This window comes from Leuresthes tenuis, unplaced genomic scaffold, assembly GCF_036924035.1.
Source record: "Leuresthes tenuis unplaced genomic scaffold, fLeuTen1.0.hap1 SCAF_7, whole genome shotgun sequence".
NCBI lineage: Eukaryota > Metazoa > Chordata > Actinopteri > Atheriniformes > Atherinopsidae > Leuresthes > Leuresthes tenuis.
In genome coordinates this window covers 17,920,978-17,940,474 of record NW_027325361.1, presented here as the reverse complement: position 1 = coordinate 17,940,474, position 19,497 = coordinate 17,920,978, and the positions used below count along the sequence as shown (strand labels likewise).

General features: G+C 39.1%; 3 protein-coding genes across 3 annotated transcripts; 1 reads left to right on the top strand and 2 right to left on the bottom strand.

Annotated features, from left to right (window-relative positions):
* Positions 1–128: 128 nt before the first annotated feature.
* On the bottom strand, positions 129–2,222 carry LOC140311997 (E-selectin-like). The gene is made up of 7 exons (XM_072389634.1): positions 2,186–2,222; positions 1,694–2,089; positions 1,492–1,596; positions 876–1,052; positions 588–677; positions 472–493; positions 129–366 (listed from the first exon to the last, which is right to left on the bottom strand). The coding sequence occupies exons 1-7, from the start codon at positions 2,211–2,213 to the stop codon at positions 321–323; spliced, it is 864 nt and encodes a 287-aa protein (XP_072245735.1). The 5' UTR covers positions 2,214–2,222; the 3' UTR covers positions 129–320.
* A 3,553-nt stretch (positions 2,223–5,775) lies between these two features.
* Positions 5,776–9,548, bottom strand: sele (selectin E). The gene is made up of 11 exons (XM_072389635.1): positions 9,139–9,548; positions 8,917–9,021; positions 8,633–8,824; positions 8,299–8,490; positions 7,854–8,042; positions 7,578–7,763; positions 7,086–7,274; positions 6,810–6,995; positions 6,490–6,669; positions 6,246–6,375; positions 5,776–6,143 (listed from the first exon to the last, which is right to left on the bottom strand). The coding sequence occupies exons 1-11, from the start codon at positions 9,533–9,535 to the stop codon at positions 6,083–6,085; spliced, it is 2,007 nt and encodes a 668-aa protein (XP_072245736.1). The 5' UTR covers positions 9,536–9,548; the 3' UTR covers positions 5,776–6,082.
* Positions 9,549–12,766: 3,218 nt separating this feature from the next.
* On the top strand, positions 12,767–13,780 carry LOC140311316 (14 kDa phosphohistidine phosphatase). The gene is made up of 3 exons (XM_072388702.1): positions 12,767–13,015; positions 13,288–13,412; positions 13,502–13,780. Exons 1-3 carry the CDS (start codon positions 12,874–12,876, stop codon positions 13,592–13,594), a joined length of 360 nt encoding a protein of 119 aa, XP_072244803.1. The 5' UTR covers positions 12,767–12,873; the 3' UTR covers positions 13,595–13,780.
* The last annotated feature ends 5,717 nt before the right edge of the window (positions 13,781–19,497 follow it).

Genomic DNA, 19,497 nt, shown 5'->3' with positions numbered 1-19,497 from the left:
ATTTCTCTATTCCATTTTATTTTATTTTATTTTATTTTATTTTATTTTATTTTATTTTATTTTATTTTATTTTATTTTATTTTATTTTATTTTATTTTATTTTATTTTATTCTATTCTATTCTCTATGCACAAACATAATTTGCATCTATGACCTAATGTAACCTTTATCATATGGCATACTTGATAAAGCTAAATAAAATATATTCAGTCAGATAGTGTTATTTTTTTACTTATCAAACAGTGTAAGTACGAAATATGTGCATACAATTAGGGTTCTTCTAGAATTTATGATTCGACATTTGTGAGGCCCTCTTGTCGCTCATCCGTTCACATCACTGGGTGGACTTGTTGCATCTTCTGGCTGCCTATGAATGACAAGCAATATCTTCCTTTGTTTAAACTTGCTAGAAGCCATACAGAATATGAAAGGGTGGAGTGATTTTGCACAAATGTTGAATTTCAACACTGACCTTTCTTGGGTAATTTTCTTTCCTGAGTGAAAAGAATAGAACAACGGATCAAATATGTGGCAATAAGAATTCATAGCATTTTTGATTTCCGCAAAGCACAACTGAGAAACACTCACTTTTCCTGTGTTTTATACAGCAGAAACAGATGCAGAAGAAGGAAGACAAAGCTCCACACCCAGCTACAGCCAACAGAGCCTGTTTATAGCCTGAGAAAATGAAATACAACAAACTTTATTCTGCAGTTACACAGACTATAACAGGATGGGTTGCGTCCTATGATGATGATGATTTATAATATGTCATTAGCAGTAGAATCCATGCAGAGAGACAACATATTACATGACTGGTTGAAGTTTAAATGGTTATTCTCAACTCTAATTAAACTTTAGCATTCCCATACTTACTTGAACAAACAGGTCTGGGGCCTTTCCATTCCCCGGTAGCCTCACAGGTAACTTCTGATAAACCAATAACAAGGAAACCATGGCATTTAAATTGACATGTTGTGTTGAATGTCCCATTTCCTTTTGAACAGATAAGGTATCCATCATCAGGCTGATACGAACGAGGGCATTTCACAGCTGGGGTAAGAAGGTTAAACATAAATACAGTTATGAAACATCTTATAATGTCCTAAAAAAAAGCGTATGCAAGCTCATTCAGCCTTTTTTTTTTACAGTGATCCTCAGTTAGATCTCAGGAAATAAAGGAAACAGATGCAGGATCTAATGTTCTGAAGAGGAGCAGCTTGAGTTTGTGAACAATGCAGAGGATAGTGTGTGGTAAAAGATAGCAAATAGGCCAGACATATTTATTTCTAATGAGATCTACTACAGTTTGGCTCTTTGCCATCTTTCAACTTTAACTATTCAAATCTGACCTTGCTGAGCAATTTCCTCTACATATAATCCACTGTCTCACAAATCCCTCCAAATTATGATAAATTTCAGTAAATCTGTCCATTATTCTTGATACAGTTTACTATTGTGATTGTGATGTTGTAAAAAGCTCTCTCCTCACGTGTTTGGCACCTGTCACCCTCAAACCCAGGCTCACAGAGGCAGGTTGTGCTGTTTATGACCTCCTGGCATCTTCCCCTTTCACATGACGTCGCATTGCATTGTGCTGTAAAGAAAAATCCTCTATCACTTTTGAAACTTTTTACTTGTTTTTCTTTGGACGAACAACCAGAGGACTAATCAAAACAGTTAGCTTCACACACCTTCATAACAAACTGCGTATTTTTCATTGGAACATTTCTCATCATTCCACTGCCCCCGATTTGAGTTTGTGTTGACGTAGATCTCTACACAAAACTCTGTGCTGTGATTGTTGTTGGGCTCATTTGGGGCCCATGAACGATTACCGATCCATGTGCTGTTATTCCCAATCCATGTCCAAGAATCATTTGGGTGTTCTTTGGTGATTCCAATCCAGTAATACGGGGTGCCGGTTCTGTTTGGGAGCCAGGAGACCAGATAGTCATTTTCGCTCTGGTTTCGGATCACCACCATGTCCGTGAAATTTGTCTGGCACCACTCTCTGGCCTGTTTCCAGTTCAGCGTGTTCAACGAGTGATGATAAGTCCAGCCCAGGGTAGTCTCAGCTACAGAGCAACCTAAAATGTTCAGGAGACAAAAGTGTGATAATTCATGTCAGCTAATCATCTGCCAGCAACTGCAGATTTAGCCACTGTGTTAAAAGTAAAACCCACCAAGGATAATAATTACAGCCCACTTCATCTTCAGGGAGCAACTTGTTGCCTGTTTTAAGAAAAACTGTTGCAATAGTTAGTATGTAGGACAATCATCTAACAAAATCACAATATGTAAGAAAATAACATATTTCTCACTTACCGACATGTGGTATTTCAGTTTCAGAATCTTTCCTTCTCTAAACGTGCCAAACATAAAAGGTTATACCACAGCAGTCTGAAATGAATGCATTTTAGTTTGGTGCAGCAAGGGATCAGTGTGTTTTATAGCTTCTCTCTGGCAAGTTTGTCCAGCATTATCATAGAATACTTGGATGTTTATGATACGAACTGAATAGAGGTGATGAATGATTTGCTGGACGATTGTAGGACGTGATTCACTAGTATAAACCTTTAGGGGAATTCCACCCGTTTCTGCTAAAGGTGGATTCAGAGGTGCTGTATCTGCTTTATCTGATCTGCTACTTGATGCAATGTGAACACAAAAGGCTTTACAGAAAGGCTTTGCTCTTTTCACAAAATTCTGAAACCTTCTTTCATCCAAACCCGTTTGGGGATTGCAGCCTGAAAGGTTCAATTTCATCTTCATTAGTTTGCATATGAGTTCCATAATCCACCAGGATACTGTAGATGCTCGTTGGCAAACCTTTGCCTCTGCATTTTGTAGTGAAAATGCAGTGAAGATTTTTTATCTTATGATTCTTGCACAGTAGAACGTTGCATCAGGGGTTTAATTTACCTCTCTAACAATGAGCAGTTCTTCCAGAAAATGTTCTTCTACTCAACCTACACTGTTTTTGGTAACTACCAGTTCTTGCCAATTACTGGGCTTCATTTATTTTAGTTTTGAGAATGTTTATCAGCTGCTTAGAGGACACTTGATTTGTAAATGTTAGGACAATGTATGAGGAGTCAAGCGTTTAAAAAGACAAGTTATATAGAGACAAAGCCTGTGCTTTCACCTTTAGTCTTATATAAGATATTTTTCTGGTCCCATGAAAGAGCTGACAAAGAAGACACCAACTTCCCTTGTTGAAATAGGGTTCATGACCTGTTGTACCTTCATACCTCTCATTGTTCTTGAGCTGTGCTCTGTTCTGACCTTTGGAACGATTGGGTGAAAAAGGCAGACAAGATATATGGGCTATTTTAGAAAAAGGTCCCTCTTATTTTTCAGTGTCAGTGAAAATGTCACAGCTGAAAGTGTGGGAATATAGTCATCAAGTGTGACTGAACCTTGTTGCTTGTACTTTTGTGTTTATTGTGGTGACACAACTGACATACAGTCAAGATGCAGTTATGTGAGTGATGATTAAAAGCGCAGCTAGAAATTTGAATCTGTGGCATGCACAGATACGGATACACGTGATGATATTTTGAGTAAAAGTCAGCATCGCTTAGAACATAGAGAATCTGTTAAAAGAATAGGAGATAAATCCTGTTGTCAAAATATTATTCATTATTCACAGTTTTTAGGTGACACCACAAGGTTATCCAACCACAAGGTTATGTAACATGAACAGTGTCACCTTTCCAGCACGTTCACAAAGCCGTAAAACGAATTGTTCGATAAATAAAACTCCCACTGGGATGAAATACATGTGTAAGACAATCTTCTCACACGACAGTTCTGATATATCAGGTGAACCTGCTTTACACATTTGTCAGTTGTGTTGCCCCTATTAGTATTGCATGTCTTTTAAAATGAGTGATGTATTTTGTCTCTATAGTAGGCTGTCATTGCTGTTTTTGTAGACCTGTGGAGGCTCCGATTTGTACGTGTTGCTGCAAAAAGCAAAACATGGAACAAGGTGAGCACGGCAGTTTTAGAAAAATCTAAAAGCTGAAGTTTTGACCTGTTCAACTGAGAGCTGGATTTTAAGGATGGTAGTAGGGTGGATTTCTTTCTATTTTTCTTTCTATTTCTTTCTACTGCTAACTATTTCATGTCAAGCTTCAGATTCTTATTCATATTTTCTCAGGGGCTCTCTCTTTACTTGTATGGCACCTGTCTCTCTCAAAGCCTTTTGGCCTTCTGACATGATTCTCTTACACATGATGTGAAACAGGGAAATGCCAGTTGCCATTCCCCGGCCCTGTGTTTACATAGATCTCTACACAAAACTGTGCCGTGACTGTAGTTGGGTCCTTTTGGAGCTCATGAATGATGAATGATTACCAACTTGGGGCTGGCACAACTCTCTGGCCTGGGTCCAGTTCAATGTTTCCTTTGAATAGCGATATGTCCAGCCCAAGGCAATCTCAGATAAGGAGCAGGCTAAAAAAATAAAATCAGGACGTCAAACTTGTGTTAATGATACATTCCTATCCAATGTCAACTAGTGACCTTTGCTGTTCATTTTTACTGCAATTTGTTAAATTATACTACAAACAGAGGAAACATCAACCTGAAAAAGCTTTTAGCCTCCTTCTGCCTCATGGGAATAAATTTCAGATAGCTTGGCAGCTGCTTGAAGGAGTATATGACTAATTGCTATTACAAGAAGTCAAGGTAATTACAATATAAAACTTGAAATCTGCATCGTGTAACATTTCCTAATGATTGCTGTGAAGGACCCCTAAAACTTACTTCAAAATGAAGGTGTGAGGCATTGACAAAACTTAATTGGGAGCTCAATTTGCATTGGGAGACTTTTGCATGACTCTTTTTTTCCTTTTCTTTCTCTGTTGTCAGAACAAAAAAAATACTTTTATATTATTAAAAATGTTGAAAGGGATATTTTATCTTTAGCTACATGTCTTTTGGAGATCATCTGATCTTCTACTCTCTTAGATTTTCTCAGTAGCACAAACTTTGTCCAGGTTGGGGTGCTTAGAATTGACTCCACCGTTAAAGGTCTTGTCTTGCCAAAAATGTGGAGCCTGCTTCACACAACATTAGATTAATTATTTAACTTGTAGCTGGGATAAGTTCCCTACAGTATTGTTAGTGTTTAGTAGTATCCTGTTCTTTTCAAGTGGAGTTAAATTTTTTAAATGATGAGTTTTAAAGACACAAAGCCTGCACTTTCACCTTTAGCCTGATATAAGATAATTATCTGGTCTCACAAAAGTGCTGACACACATCACACTAACTGTTAAACAAACAACGTTGGTGACCTGGGAAAGAGATCATCACAGCAATACACTTCTTCAACCCTATGTGCTCTGCTCTGCTCTGGCCTTTGTAACAATCGGGTGAAAAAGGCAGACATGGGCTATTTTAGAAAAATGTTCATCTCAGACTCCTGAAAAAGCACACTGTTTTGCAGTGTCAGGAAACATGTCACAGCTGAAAGCGTGGAAATAGGTGGGTGTTGTTTGAGAGTCGATGTCTGAGCCATTAAAGGCGGCTGAACCTTCTTGGTTGAACTTTTGCACTTATTGTGGTAACACAACTGACATATTTCAATGTCAAGATGCTATGAGATAATAAATAATAACTAAATGACAGCTTGAACTTTTTATTTAGCAATGTTTATTAGAATTGTGTGCAGATACAAACATGTACACTTGCAGATCAATCAGATTTATTTGGAGTAAAGTCAATACTGCTTTAAACATTAGGTTTAATGAATAAATATAGATAAATACTATAGTCAAAATGATTATTCACAGTAATTCAGACCTACAGTTATGCACCTACAGCATTATACAACATTGACAGCAACCAGTTATTCTTGAACTATAGAACAATATGTTCAATATTAAACTCCCACTGGGAGGAAATATTCATTTGGCGAAAAAAAATAACCATAGTGATCTTGGAGCACATTCTTTGTTACATTTAGGAAAACAATACAACATTTTTCTCTCACAGGATTCACATACATGTCACACATTAATATTGCATACGTCCTGCAGAAATTTGTCCTGTCTTTTATTTGTCCTGTTTATCTATACGAGGTTTTCTGTGCTGTTTTTGTAGATCTGTGGAGGATTCTCTAGGTCTGAGTTGCTGCAACATAAACCAAAAACAGAAGAGGATGAGCACTGCAGTTTTACCAAACTTAAAAAGTTGATTTTAAAATGATGATCCTAAAATGTTTGCTCACCATACCTGTTCAACTCAAAGTTGGATGATTTGCTCCTCAGTCGTTTCAAGACCCACATGGCCATGGACAAACCAGAGGCCAAGGCTGTGGCACCTGCTGTCACACTGGTGGTAATGACAGTAGAAGCCGAAGGAGCTGTAGAAAGATTATGAAATCATCTTTTAACTCAAATTTGTATTTCACACGTTAGACTCTTGAGTTTAAAGTTCTTCTCACGTTTGGTACTTTTTGTTTGTTTGCTTCTTTTACCTTGACACGTGGGTTTCTTTCCAGACCAACTGCCATTACGATCACAGGTCAGCAGTTCATGTCCATCCAGTGAATAATCTTGATCACATGTGAAGGAGCACTGAGTGTTGAAAACTAGCTCCCTGTTTGAGCAGTTGATACGGCCGTTTTCAGGATCCTCAAGCAGCAGGCATCTCACAGCTGTTGGAAAGGATAATGTGACATCACATATCAAAGAAGAGATCTTACTTCAGTGGTGATAAATTACTGATTGTGAGCTTTTCATCAGGGAAATAAAGCACTACAACACAAAAATCTCCTGTTTAATGGGTTTTCCATACCTTTGCAGGTGGGTATGGCCTCATTCCACTGGCCACCCTCAGAACACATAGTGGTGGTCGAACCCTGCAGTTCAAAGCCTGCTTCACAGCTGAAGCTACAGGTGGAGTTCGGTCGCAGCTCAGTCAAGGGTTTGCTGCAGTCGGCGATGAGGTGGCCTTCTCCCTCTGGATTCTGACAAGTGATGGCTGCAACAGAAACATTTGAAATGCACAATGAGTAAAGAGTATTCTTTTTGCATGCAAGGTGGCTTGATTATACTTAAAGTGTTCTCTCACCTTCACAGCGTGGCATCTGCTCACTCCACTCAGCTGCTGATGAGCATGAGACACTGCTTGGTCCCGCCAGACGGTAACCAGAAACACAGCTGAAGCTGCAGGTCTTTCCATAGCTGAACCTCAATTCTGTGTCACTGTCACAGCTAACAACACCATTCTCTAGATCTTGGAGAGCAGGGCACCGGACAGCTGCAGAGCAGAGAGCAGCAAAAAAAGGGTTAAAAGAATCGTTTGTTTTTTTTTTACTTTCATCTATCTATTTCTTTCATCAAGCTATTATGTAAATGTTCCCCTTTACAACACCCACATACAAAATAGCTTTATCATAATGGCAGATATAAGACCCAGTAATGAGAAAACATAAGGTAAGAAAAAAATCTAAGATGAATTAGAAGTTATTGTGCAGCACATAGGTGCAAATAGATAATGGGGAAAGTAAAAGGCGGAGTAAACAGTGAAAGGACAAACTCATGTAAAAATGGGCTTCCATACCTTTGCAGATGGGTATGGCCTCATTCCACTGGCCACCCTCAGAACACCTTGTGGTGGTCGATCCCTGCAGTTCAAAGCCTGCTTCACAGCTGAAGCTACAGGTGGAGTTCGGTCGCAGCCCAGTCAAGGGTTTGCTGCAGTCGGCGATGAGGTGGCCTTCTCCCTCTGGATTCTGACAAGTGATGGCTGCAACAGAAACATTTGAAATGCACAATGAGTAAAGAGTATTCTTTGTGCATGCAGGGTGGCTTGATTATACTTAAAGTGTTCTCTCACCTTCACAGCGTGGCATCTGCTCACTCCACTCAGCTGCTGATGAGCATGAGACACTGCTTGGTCCCGCCAGACGGTAACCAGAAACACAGCTGAAGCTGCAGGTCTTTCCATAGCTGAACCTCAATTCTGAGTCACTGTCACAGCTAACAACACCATTCTCTAGATCTTGGAGAGCAGGACACTGGACAGCTGCAGAGCAGAGAGCAGCAAAAAAAGGGTTAAAAGAAACGTTTGTTTTTTTCTTACTTTCATCTATCTATTTCTTTCATCAAGCTATTATGTAAACGTTCCCCTTTACAACACTCACATGCAAAATTAAATGAAAATTAAATTAAAGGAAAATGGAAAAAAAAATTTTTTTTCCAACAAACAAAAGAGGTCAACCGAAGCTTTTCATTCAGTCACACAAATGATTTAAAAGCAAAAACAAAATATATGGCCTTACCGACGCAAGATGGCTTTGAGGCATTCCAGTTTCCTGATGATTCACATTGCAGAGTATTAGACGGGAAACTGTCAAGCTCATATCCTTCATTACAGGTGAAGACACAGGTTGAGCGGTAGCTGAAGGGGCCAAGAGGACTAGAGCACTCCAGAGATCCTTGAAGAGGAGGGAACAGCTGCTGACACTGAACCACTGTAGAAAATGGGACAAAATATAAGATAAAACAAGACTCATCAGTGTGATGATTCATCTTGGCGGCTTAGAGTGTGAGCACTTGAAATCACAATAATAGTAGTCATTGTAACATCTTTTCATCTACTGAGTTAAAACTCACATTCACATGTAGGAGGCTGCTCTGACCAATTTCCCGTGGCGGTGCATCTCAGAGGTCTTGGTGTACTTGAGCGGTATCCCTTCTCACAGGAATATTGGCACAAGGAGTCATAGGAGAAATTTCCAAATGTATGTGTACAATTTACACTTCCTTTATCTGGGATGATCACCTCTTCTTTGCTGCATTTCACAACTGCAAAGAAAACAGGACACAATTAGATGTAAAGCCTTGTAAAGTACAAAATAATATTAATTTAGATTGGAAATATGTTAATATTTTCTTACCTTGCTCGCACTTCTCTCCATAAAAGCCTGGAGAGCAGACACACTTGTGGCTGTTGATGGTTTCGACACATTCCCCATAGAGGCAAGAGTCATTTTTGCAGGCAGCTGTAAAAATGACGTATGGTCAAATCAGCTTATTGACAAATTCTTCAAGTTGTAAGATCAAGGGATTATGTGATAATTAAGAAAGACAAGTAAACTTGGACAGTTATAATTTCTTACCTGAGTAGCACAGGGCGGTCTTCGGTTTCTCGCACCACTCATCATTCCACTTTCCTGTCTGCTCAGTCCTTTTAATGTACATCTCCACACAATCCTCAGATTTTCCAATGCTTGGTCCGTTGTGGCCATTGTTTGGTTCGTCTTTTGCCCAGTTGGTTGCTTCTTCTGTCAGAGTCTTGTTGGTCCCCACCCAGGTCCAGACATCATTGATCTTGCGGATCCCAATCCAGTAGTAGCCTTTTTTCGGGGGCAGCCAGGTGTTCAGATGCTCAATCTCCGCCTTGTTCTGAATTGCAACCATGTCTGTGTAGTGCTCCCTGCACCAGCTTCTAGCTTTTTCCCAGCCCATCTTGGTGTCTGAGTGGAAGTAAGACCAGCACTCTACACCGGACCACATGCAAAGCACTGAAGATAGAGCACACAGATGCGTATTAGATGGTGGATCAGTAAGAATGGATTTAAATATTCCATTTAGTTCTCAATGTTAAAAGTGTGACACATCTGATTCTGTTTGTATTAGATTTACATACATGAGCAAAGAAGACACGAGTGGATCCACGAGGTAGAGATCTTATATCCATTGGCCTAAAATCAACCCAAAGCAGAATTCCAATAAAAATCACAATCAAAGACAGATTGATGGTACTCTATCAGTCACTGACCATAATCTAAAGCTGAATAGAAAGGCATTTAAAAATGCCACTTAAACACTCACCATTTTAAGCGTTAGGTGTGATGAGCTGCAAGAGACTTGTAGAGTTTTAGTCACAGCGTCTGTGTGTAAGGATGTAATGAGTTTTATGTGCTGACCGGGCTGCTTTTATACACTTCTCTGACCCGTTCCAAGTTTCCAGGAAGCTCTCATCCCACTTTGGTATTTCAGTGGAATTTCCCACTTAACATCCCCTCCCCAACAGCTTCACATCTACTTTTTATCTCAATTTAAGGAAATGTTTTGTTTTGGGGCAGCATTGGCTGTTAACGTGAGTTAAGTTTTGTCGGCAGTGTCAGTATATTTCACAGCAACTGCTCTAGCACTATATTTTTGTCAGTTTAAACTATCTTACGATTCAGATGCAGATATAGTTTGTTTTCTCAACACAAAATGCTTTCATCATTTATTCATTTGACCATTTTAATCGCAGGTTTCAAGATATTTTCTTTTTGGAGAGACTTTGATATCTGCAATGTCATCCAAATCATTTTATCAAAAAATGAAATCCTTTGAGTTTCAGACAAACTCGCAAACTATTTATACAGTAATAAGACCAATTGAATACATTCTGACACAAGGAAGGAAGCTGGAGTACCAGGAAAGAACCTATGTATACACAGGGAGAACATGCTAACTCCACACAGCCGGGAGTCATACCAGGAACCCTGTTGCTGGGAGGCGAAGGTTCTAACCACATGCCAACAGGAAAGGACAGTTAGTTTTAAAAGCTTTGAAATAATAATGAGCGCTGATGAGATGTTATCTGAACTTTCAGAACTACTCAGTCCCTCTTGGCTTGTAGATTTATTTTAAACAACTGAAATCAAAGAACTGATGCACTGATGGAAGCCTTTTGCTTGTTTTCCAAGCATTTTGGAACAGTTTTAGTTTCAACTTCCTGACAGTCTGATGATTATCCATGGTGCAAAGTGTGCCAACAGACAATGCATGGACTGGAACATTTCACAATTTAAAAAAAATGAATTAACATATCCCAACATTAAGGTGTAATCATCTCAAGAAGAAGAAATGAGTAATCTAATGTGACAGGAAAAGGTGTTATGTGGTGAGGCGGCAGAGGCGCCTGCTGGCTGCTTTCTTTAAAGTTACATTTCATATCCTTCCTCTCTGGCACAATGCACCGGACACAAGGTACTGCTTCTTGACACCCTGCAACCTCCACCACTTCCCCAGATAAACAATATTAACTCTAATTAACTGATACAAAGAACGAGCAACCCAGTTTCAGCTTTGAAAAAAATATCCTGAACTAAACTGAGATCCAATACAAACAACTTTACATTAGTAACATGAGTACTTTGGTTACTCGACATATATATAACCATACTATACTAACTATAACATCACCTGTCGTTTATAGTACCGTGCAAAAGTCTTGAGCCATGCCTCGTTCCTTTATATCTAGCCAGGTAAACATAAAATAGCTGCTGCAATTCACTGATAAATGTGCAGACACAAATTGAAATACAGTAAATAAAGTAAGGACAGAGTGTACTATTTAATTTGAAAGTCAATATTTGGTATGAGCACCTTTATTCTTAGACAAGATTTCTTCCAACTTCTTTAAGTAGTCTTCAGGAATAGCTCTCCAGGCTTCCTGAAAAACATTTCAGAGCTCTTAGTTGGATGTTGGCAGACTTTTGTTCTGTTCTCTGTCAAAAAGATCCCACACCGCTTCAGCAATGTGGATTTTAGGTTTCATTGTTCCATAAGAGCTGCTTCCATTCATTTTTAGTCTATTTTTATTTTTTTTCTACTTCTTTTTACCTTCACTGTTCCATTTTTTTGCACACTGCACATCTTGCTAAAATATGCCAAGATTTTAGCTAACAGCTCTTTGGGAATCACCTTATTGGTGCAAAAATGCTTCTTTATTCCTGTCAAACAGTGTAATCTTTGTCATTTTTTTTGCAGATGCAACCACAGCGGTGGGAATAAAGTTTGTCTTTGCAACAGGCTGCCAGTAACAAGGTGTTCAACGGTAAAACTTAAAATAGTTTTTTCTTTTTTTTTCTTCTATGCTTGAATGATTTATAGATTAGTGTTAAGTAGTTTAAAAGTCTTCTGAAAATGGTCACGTTCAAGGACTGGACTGAAGATGGGTGAAAAAGAATCCAATGTTCAAGGAAAAAATTTGGAAGACATCCAGAAAGCCTGTAGAAGTATTGCTCAAGACCACTTTAAAAGAGTGCAAGAAAGTCTGAATCTTTGGAAGCAAATGATAAAGAAATGACTGGAGGCTAAAGACTTTTGCATAGAACTAAAGGAATAATAATACAAACACTGAACACTGGTTACACTTTGTTTCAAACTTTAATTAATAAACATAGACAATGGTTCAGGACAATATAAATAAAGATCAGAACACTTATTCAATGTTGCTGACTTATCTTGCATGATAGCACAGGTTTCTCCCTCTTTTAAAGGGATCTGCCTCTATTTAGCAAACATCAACTTCCTTTGGTAACAGTCAAGGCTGCAGGAGAGATAAAAGTTTAATAAGACCATTCAGCAAAGAGGGCTAAATAATCAGGGCTAAAACATCTTTCCTGCTGTCCGAGGAAGTGGTGTTGGGCCAGAAACTGCACCTTTGTATGCTTAGATCTTGACCTCCGGCATGGTGATGGCCAACGAGGGTCAAGGCAGTAGGAAATGACAAATAAAGCATAGATAGAAGCTTAAAAGAAAAAAGGATTTTTTTTTTTTTTTTACATTTTAGCACGCCTTTATACAGACGTTATGGAAAACAAAATAGTCGAGGGGAATAAAGCCTCTCATAGCCGAATTGGAAAACTATTTCCCTCTCACTGCCATGCGGGGTCACCAGCGTGCGAGAGCAGCATTACTTTGCACACCCCTGCTGACAAGCCTGCAAATGATTTGTCACTTTAAGACAGGAAACAGTCGTCCTGATCTAAATAAGGCCAGTTGTCGGAGCGGTTGGCGGATCTCTGAACGCTCTGAGAGTCTTTGGCAGTTTGCGCGAAGCTACAGTCGCGATGGCCGACGCTCTGGCTAAAGTCCCCGATGTTGAGATTGATCCCGAGGGAACTTTCAAATACATACTGGTCAGGGTGAAAGCGAAAGACGGCGATGCGCATAAAGACATAGTGCGAGGCACAAAAAGTGCAGAGTACCACAGTAAGTTACTATCTGTAGTTCACTGCAAGAGGAGCATCAAGTGCGCCAGACCGCAATTGAGCTCGAAATAACGTGCAGAACGAGACATTAACTGAACTGAATCGCGCAGTGTCTATGGCCTAATAAGCAGATAATGCTTTCAGGTGCTCAGAGATAGAACTAACCATTCCACTGAGTGCGATATTTCCAAATTACTTCAGATTGTTGCTTATTTGATTTTAGTCCTCCCCCAGTTTAAAAGCCTTGATTTGTATTATCTCGATCATTTACAGATCATATATTTGAGAAGGTCAATCCGGCTCTGGAGGCCTTGGGGATGGAGTGTAAATGCCTCGGTGGAGGGAAGATAGAGCACAACAGCAAGGAGAAGAAACTGAGGGTGTTTGGAGAATCAACTGTAAGTTCATCTGAACGGAGGGGCGTCAAAGACTGAATCCTCTCAGATGTTTTATGTGCTAATGGAAGTGCTCTGTTGCTCATTTTCAGGCCTTTGGGAAAGCAGACCATTCGGTGTCTGTGGAAAAGCTGAAGACTGTCTTCGGTGACTATGAGGTCACCTGGTCTGACGACAAAAAATAAGACCACAAACCTTCATATCATCTCAGATGTCTGCCTTCATATATCAATCCTGATGCGTAAAAAGGCTTGATAATGCTTTAACCATCTGTTCAATGATCATTGGATGCAGCACTTCTGCATTTTACAGTTTGCACTGACTGTAAAAGCATAATTTGATCAGACATAAAAAGTGTTTACTTCATACTCCTCACTTGTTTTAAGGGTGTATTTGATCAAAAATCACAGTTGTACTTCCTAATTTAATGTGCTCTTAGAAAATAAATTTTTTTTGGCATGCCCTCTTATGAATTGGAGCCAGTTTGCCAAGCGTAAAGTCCATACAGGAAGAGGTGAGCAAGCTGAAAACACTGTAATATCCTGTTTCCCTGAGGGAAAGTTTATTGTTTTAAAAACATTCAACAGATAATAGGGACTTTTCCTTTCCTGGCATGGCCATACACTTTCATTTGCGTTTCAATCCTCAAGCTCGATTCCCCAGCATAGTTCAGAGAATTTAAAAATAACCCAAAAAAAAAACAGGTTTGCCGAGGTAAGCTTTCACATTAAATACACACAGTTTTGCAAAGTCTTGATCTTTTACGTTTCACTTCTTTCTTCTCTACATTAAAGCTGTAATCCAGTTGGATAGTTTAACCTTTTTTAATTAATTTCAATAACAGCATTTACCCTCTTACCAAAAAACAGATATTTACCTGATACAAAGTGTGCTCATCTTCTTAGTTTAGCATGCAAGCATCAGCCGTGGAACATCTATTCTCTCAGAAATGTGTGTGATTTTGCGTGAGGTAAAATTTTATTTAATTTTTTTCAATTTTGGGAAGCTTTGCAGGCACTTCAACCAAAGAAGCAGACATTTGACTTTTTACTCCACTGCATTTCACGACTTTAACTGCCCTAATGTGAATGGCGTATTCAGATCTGGTAGTTTTGGATTTATTTTTTTATTAGCTTGGAAGAATATGTGTTAGCTTTTCCCACTTCCTAAGATATGTACTTTAAAAGAAAACAAAAGTTATTGCATGAGGGTGAGAACAGAGGCTTGTTTTGAAAAGTTGACTCTTTACAAAAGTCTTGTTCTCACAGGACTCACGGTGATCTTGTGGAATATCTTGAATTGGCGATGATTAAACTCGACTCCATCCAGAATAGTTTTGCTGCTTAGGTTAAGGACCTGAATGCTTCTTCCACCTGTTAGGATGGAACCATCAGCTGAAGCTAATAGCAAAAGAAAAGACAAAATGAAATTCTAATCTGGTGCTGGAGGAAAATGTACATGATCCTTCCTAATACTGCTGAAACTACAAATGTGGGCCTCATAGTAGAATAAAAGTGAAAGCCCGTGGTTAATCGAATTCATTCGATCTGATACTTGGGAACCGTGGAAACACATTGTAATTTGTGCTGATCACTTACATGGATAAATCATAAGATCAGTGAAACTTTTTAGAAAACGTGTAAAACAAATTAACGGAGCTACAATTGTTGTTGAGATAATTGAGGAAACTCTCAACATTTTTCTGAGTTTTCGAATTATTATAGAAAATTATTATAGAGTCATTATCAATGTCATAGTCTTATTTTAACATTTTTTCCCATGTGTATAAAAGTTCCACTTCTGCCTAAAATATATTCTAAACTAGAGGTCAGAGAGGCAATATTCTCTGTTTGCTAGTGAGTGACGACACCTTTAAAGGGAAGAACAAAGCTGCTGTTTTAATACAATGTTCACATTTTTCATTTGGTATGGTAATATGTGTTAAAGGTATGAAGACGAAACTTATGAAACTATACAAGTTGATTTTCACAAAATCTCAAAGTGTGCTTGCAGCAGTCCAGGTCCTTTTCTTCAGAAAGCTGACGGTGTACATGTTTCCGATGCACTTTTTTCTCAGGCAGTGGCATCTGTACAACTTTGAGGGCTGGAACATAATTAGTTCTTGTTAACACACTGACTTGCGCTTTGTTCTCACCTTCATCAGCAGACTTAACATAGACACCAATGCAGACTTCATGACCTTGAGAAAAAAAAAAAAACAACAAAAGGCATCCTCATTCCAGCTTCCTCTCCCAATCCAGAGCGAGTTTCCTGCAAAGATAACCTTCCCATTATCAATAAGAGGGAGGTCATGATGGGAGTTATTTCAGACTCTACCCTCTTCTTGGAAGACACGTAGGTTACAGTAAAGGTTTTAAGTGCTAAATGTTTTTTCCACACTTGTCTGTAGCCAAGCTATATCAAGAATGTGTCCTCATGTCGTGCCTGAATGAGCAAATTCTATCAGCTGAACACTTGTTGCACTGTGCTTGTGAAAGCAAGAAGATTCCGCTTAATCCAATTCATGGTTCAGTCCATTGGCACCATCCATCCATTTTCCATACCCGCTTAATCTGTCGGTCGGGTCGCGGGGGGGTCTGGAGCCTATCCCAGCAGTCATCGGGCGAGAGTTGCGGTACACCTTGGACAGGTCGCCATCACAGGGCCACACAGAGACAAACGAGACAAACAACCACACTGATTCCAGTGGACAGAATTATTAGAAAAATTAATTAATTAGACAAATTAACCTTAACCTTTTGGATGGTGGGAAGCAGCCGGAGTACCCAGAGAAAGCTCACGCATACACAACTCCACACAGAAAGGCCCTTAGGTGTGAATGTGCGTGTGCATGGTCATTTGTGTTTATGGACTGGCAACGTGGATTTAATTTTTTTTCCACGTTTGTTGTTTTTGAATTTTAGACTGCACCATACCCCCCTTGATGCTTGCCATCCTGCTATATGCATGATGTGGGCTGTATGTGTTACGGGTGCATTGCTTTATCTTTTGACCTGGCAAACGTTGAAGTTTGATCAAACTGTTGTCAGTTCATGAAAATTTGTGTGGCATGGAATAAGCAACACCTGCTTTCCTGCTGACAAGCTTTTTTTTTTCCATATGCATGTGCCCGAATCTATGTGAGATGCTTCCCTTGTAATAAGTCAGAACATCAGTTCAACAAAGACTTTGTTTAGACAGACCTTACATAAACTCTGTCCCAGACACTTTTCCTCCTGGTAGGCAGTATCCATTGTCACATCGTACCAAGCAGGAAGAGAGAAACCTAAGGTGTCTAATGTTAAGTACGATTTCCCATACGAGAAATTTGTCACTTCCTGCAGCAGCCACTCTCAGGCTGTTGGAAAAGAAAATAACAACAAGGAGCAACGGGATTCATGCCACTGTTTCAGTAACTTTGTCTAAATTCCCAAACATCCCAGTCATGTATACATTACTTGTTTGGCTTTAATTGGTAATTGTAATATTGTAGAAATGGATGACTAGAGCCCATATTTAATTTTGGTTAAAATACAAATCTAAAGGGGGTGGTGACTGCAATATTATCCTATCATAAACCTCATTTTATTTTCTAGTGGCAGTTTATGTGTTTTGGATGTCTTGATATACCAGAGTTGATAATAATAGCAATGTTAAAAGAATCTAATACAGATATGTGCTGATAGTACTTGTACTCTAATAGCATGATTTGATCAGATCTGATTAAATATAACATTATTGAAAATAGATTTTCTTTCTGTTTATAAGTTTATTTCCTCCTAATGTTAATAAAAAAAAAGTATAAGAAAACTCAATAGACATGGATGATTTTGTCTGAAAGCAATGTTGTTATTTAAAACATTAAAAACATCTTATCTTTGATCTGGTATGTCCAAAGAACAATGTGCCTTATTGACCAATATCTGTTTAAGTATTTCCTTAAATTCTTTCTTAAGTTGTTCTTAAGTTGTTCTTAAGAAAAGTGTACGTGAACGTGTTAACTGATCAAATAAAACGAGCTGGCGAGTCTGAGAGTTCGTCAGTGGTGTTATTAAACAAAGCATATTCTTGATCTCCTAATAGAATAAGTCATACTAAAAATACTTTAACCACATTTGTAGAACATTGTAATTATTAAAATATATGTATCAATGAGCTACGTCACCAGCTGCTCCTTGGTCGTGGCGCACGCGTACGGAGTCGTTCTATAAGATCAAGGAGTTATGTGCTTCTCCTGAGACCGAGAGACCACATTTATTAGGTGGTTATGGGAGCAGCGGATGAATTGGACATTTATGGAGTCATATTGATTGCGGAATTGCATATTGAATGCGGATATGGGAATGGATGCTTTAATTGCGCACGTGTCAATTGCACCGACGGTGTTAGGAAGACCAGCAATGGAATTATATCCCCTGCGACTTGTTCTTCAGTTGTAGTATATAGAAACTGTATGTATTGTGTGGCCAGTGTATTTTTTGGCATCCACGACTGACGGTAGAGCGCGGCTATTGGACGGCTGTGATATGCCCCCCCCTGCCTCAGATCCCCGTAAATGTTCCAGTTGGCAAAAAGCCCGAGTTCTAGAGAACACGAACTGCAATATCTTGCAGCAGCAGCAGTAAATATGCCATTTTGTGAGAAGGCATGGGATGAAGATATTGTTCAAACTTGTAAGCACTCCTGATTGTCGTTCTTATCCAGGATGAGAAAACATTTTGAAACAATTTTTTTTTCTTAAGAACTGTTTGTGAATGTGGCCCGTTGTTCCAGAAGTCTTGTGTTTTTTTCAGAGGCAACATTGCAAACCTAAGCAACGCAACCTTTTGTAAATAAGCTTTCTCAAGGCTGCCCTGCCAGTCATTCCACACTTGTTCCGTCTTCTTATTAGTTTTCTGCCATGAACTATGACATTTAACGTACCAATTGGAGTTTTTTTCAATTTCTCAGAATACTGCAAGTCTGACCTTAGAGAGAACTTGCTGGAACATGTGCTCCTGAGAAGACTGCCGACTGTCCGTAAATGTCCACTTCTTCCTGGTTGCAGAATGAACTACCTCCTAATTGTTTGGAAATGGCCTTATAATACTTTCAGGTTGATAGGCAGCAACAACTGCTCCTCTAAAATCATTGCTGATGTCTCTCGTTATTTATATTGTGTTAACAACCCCTTGAATTGCCTACTCCATAAACTGCTAAAACGTCTGTTATTTACAGAGGCGGTCACACTTGCTCATGGTAAGTGCGTTTGATCAGCAGCATCTTGCAGCTACTAACCATATTAATCCCTGGAAGCATTAAGGGTACTCTTAGTTTTTCACACACTACTTCTGCCTTTTGGCTTTTTTTGTGAGAAAAAACAAACAAACTAATTACATATATCTTGCCTTGTTGATCCATGTTGTGCCTATATCATGATGTGATATTAACATTTGAATAGCATTTTCTAACAAAATATATGTATTGGCCACTGTACATAGGCGGTCACACTTGCTCATGGTAAGTGCGTTTGATCAGCAGCATCTTGCAGCTACTAACCATATTAATCCCTGGAAGCATTAAGGGTACTCTTAGTTTTTCACACACTACTTCTGCCATAAATGCTTTATATTTATGATATTTACAAATATATAATAACTGCGTTTGAAGCCTGTTCTGCAAGTTGCTATATGCAGCGCTCCGCACCAGTCCGCTTTTCTTATTGGTTTAATGTTTTGATGTTCAACCAATCAGCATGAGGATAGATGAGTCGCGCCTGCCAACACGTCATATCCGACTCAAACAACGGCGCGCGCTCTCTTTCTCTCAAGTTAACCGTCTACTGTACTTATTAGCTGTCTTTGACATTTCAGTGGTAAACAGAGTAAAAATGGTCACATTTGCAGACGCTAAGTTCTAGGAATACGAACGTACTTGTATGCCTCCGAACAGAAGGTTTATCGCATTTATGGTAGGAGACTTGGCGTACCACTAACGCAAAGTGTTACCTTTAGCTAAACAGTCTTGATTCGTCTAGCTGTAAATGACCTGTTGATACCACCAGCTTGTTAGGCAAACACTGATAATTATGAACAGAATGCCTCTCAGT

Excerpts from the sequence above, each read along its gene's own strand:
- LOC140311997 (XM_072389634.1), bottom strand. The coding sequence starts at position 2,213 with ATGAAGTGGGCTGTAATTATTATCCTTG. Across the intron at positions 1,053-1,491 it reads GGGTGACAGGTGCCAAACAC|CTGTGAAATGCCCTCGTTCG; the intron begins GTGAGGAGAGAG and ends TTCTTACCCCAG. Across the intron at positions 494-587 it reads CTGTATAAAACACAGGAAAA|GAAAGAAAATTACCCAAGAA; the intron begins GTGAGTGTTTCT and ends CTTTTCACTCAG.
- sele (XM_072389635.1), bottom strand. The coding sequence starts at position 9,535 with ATGTGGTCCGGTGTAGAGTGCTGGTCTTACTTCCACTCAGACACCAAG. Across the intron at positions 7,275-7,577 it reads GGCCATACCCATCTGCAAAG|CTGTCCGGTGCCCTGCTCTC; the intron begins GTATGGAAGCCC and ends TCTGCTCTGCAG. Across the intron at positions 6,144-6,245 it reads TCCAACTTTGAGTTGAACAG|CAACTCAGACCTAGAGAATC; the intron begins GTATGGTGAGCA and ends TTTATGTTGCAG.
- LOC140311316 (XM_072388702.1), top strand. The coding sequence starts at position 12,874 with ATGGCCGACGCTCTGGCTAAAGTCCCCGATGTTGAGATTGATCCCGAG. Across the intron at positions 13,016-13,287 it reads AAAAAGTGCAGAGTACCACA|ATCATATATTTGAGAAGGTC; the intron begins GTAAGTTACTAT and ends GATCATTTACAG. Across the intron at positions 13,413-13,501 it reads GGGTGTTTGGAGAATCAACT|GCCTTTGGGAAAGCAGACCA; the intron begins GTAAGTTCATCT and ends GCTCATTTTCAG.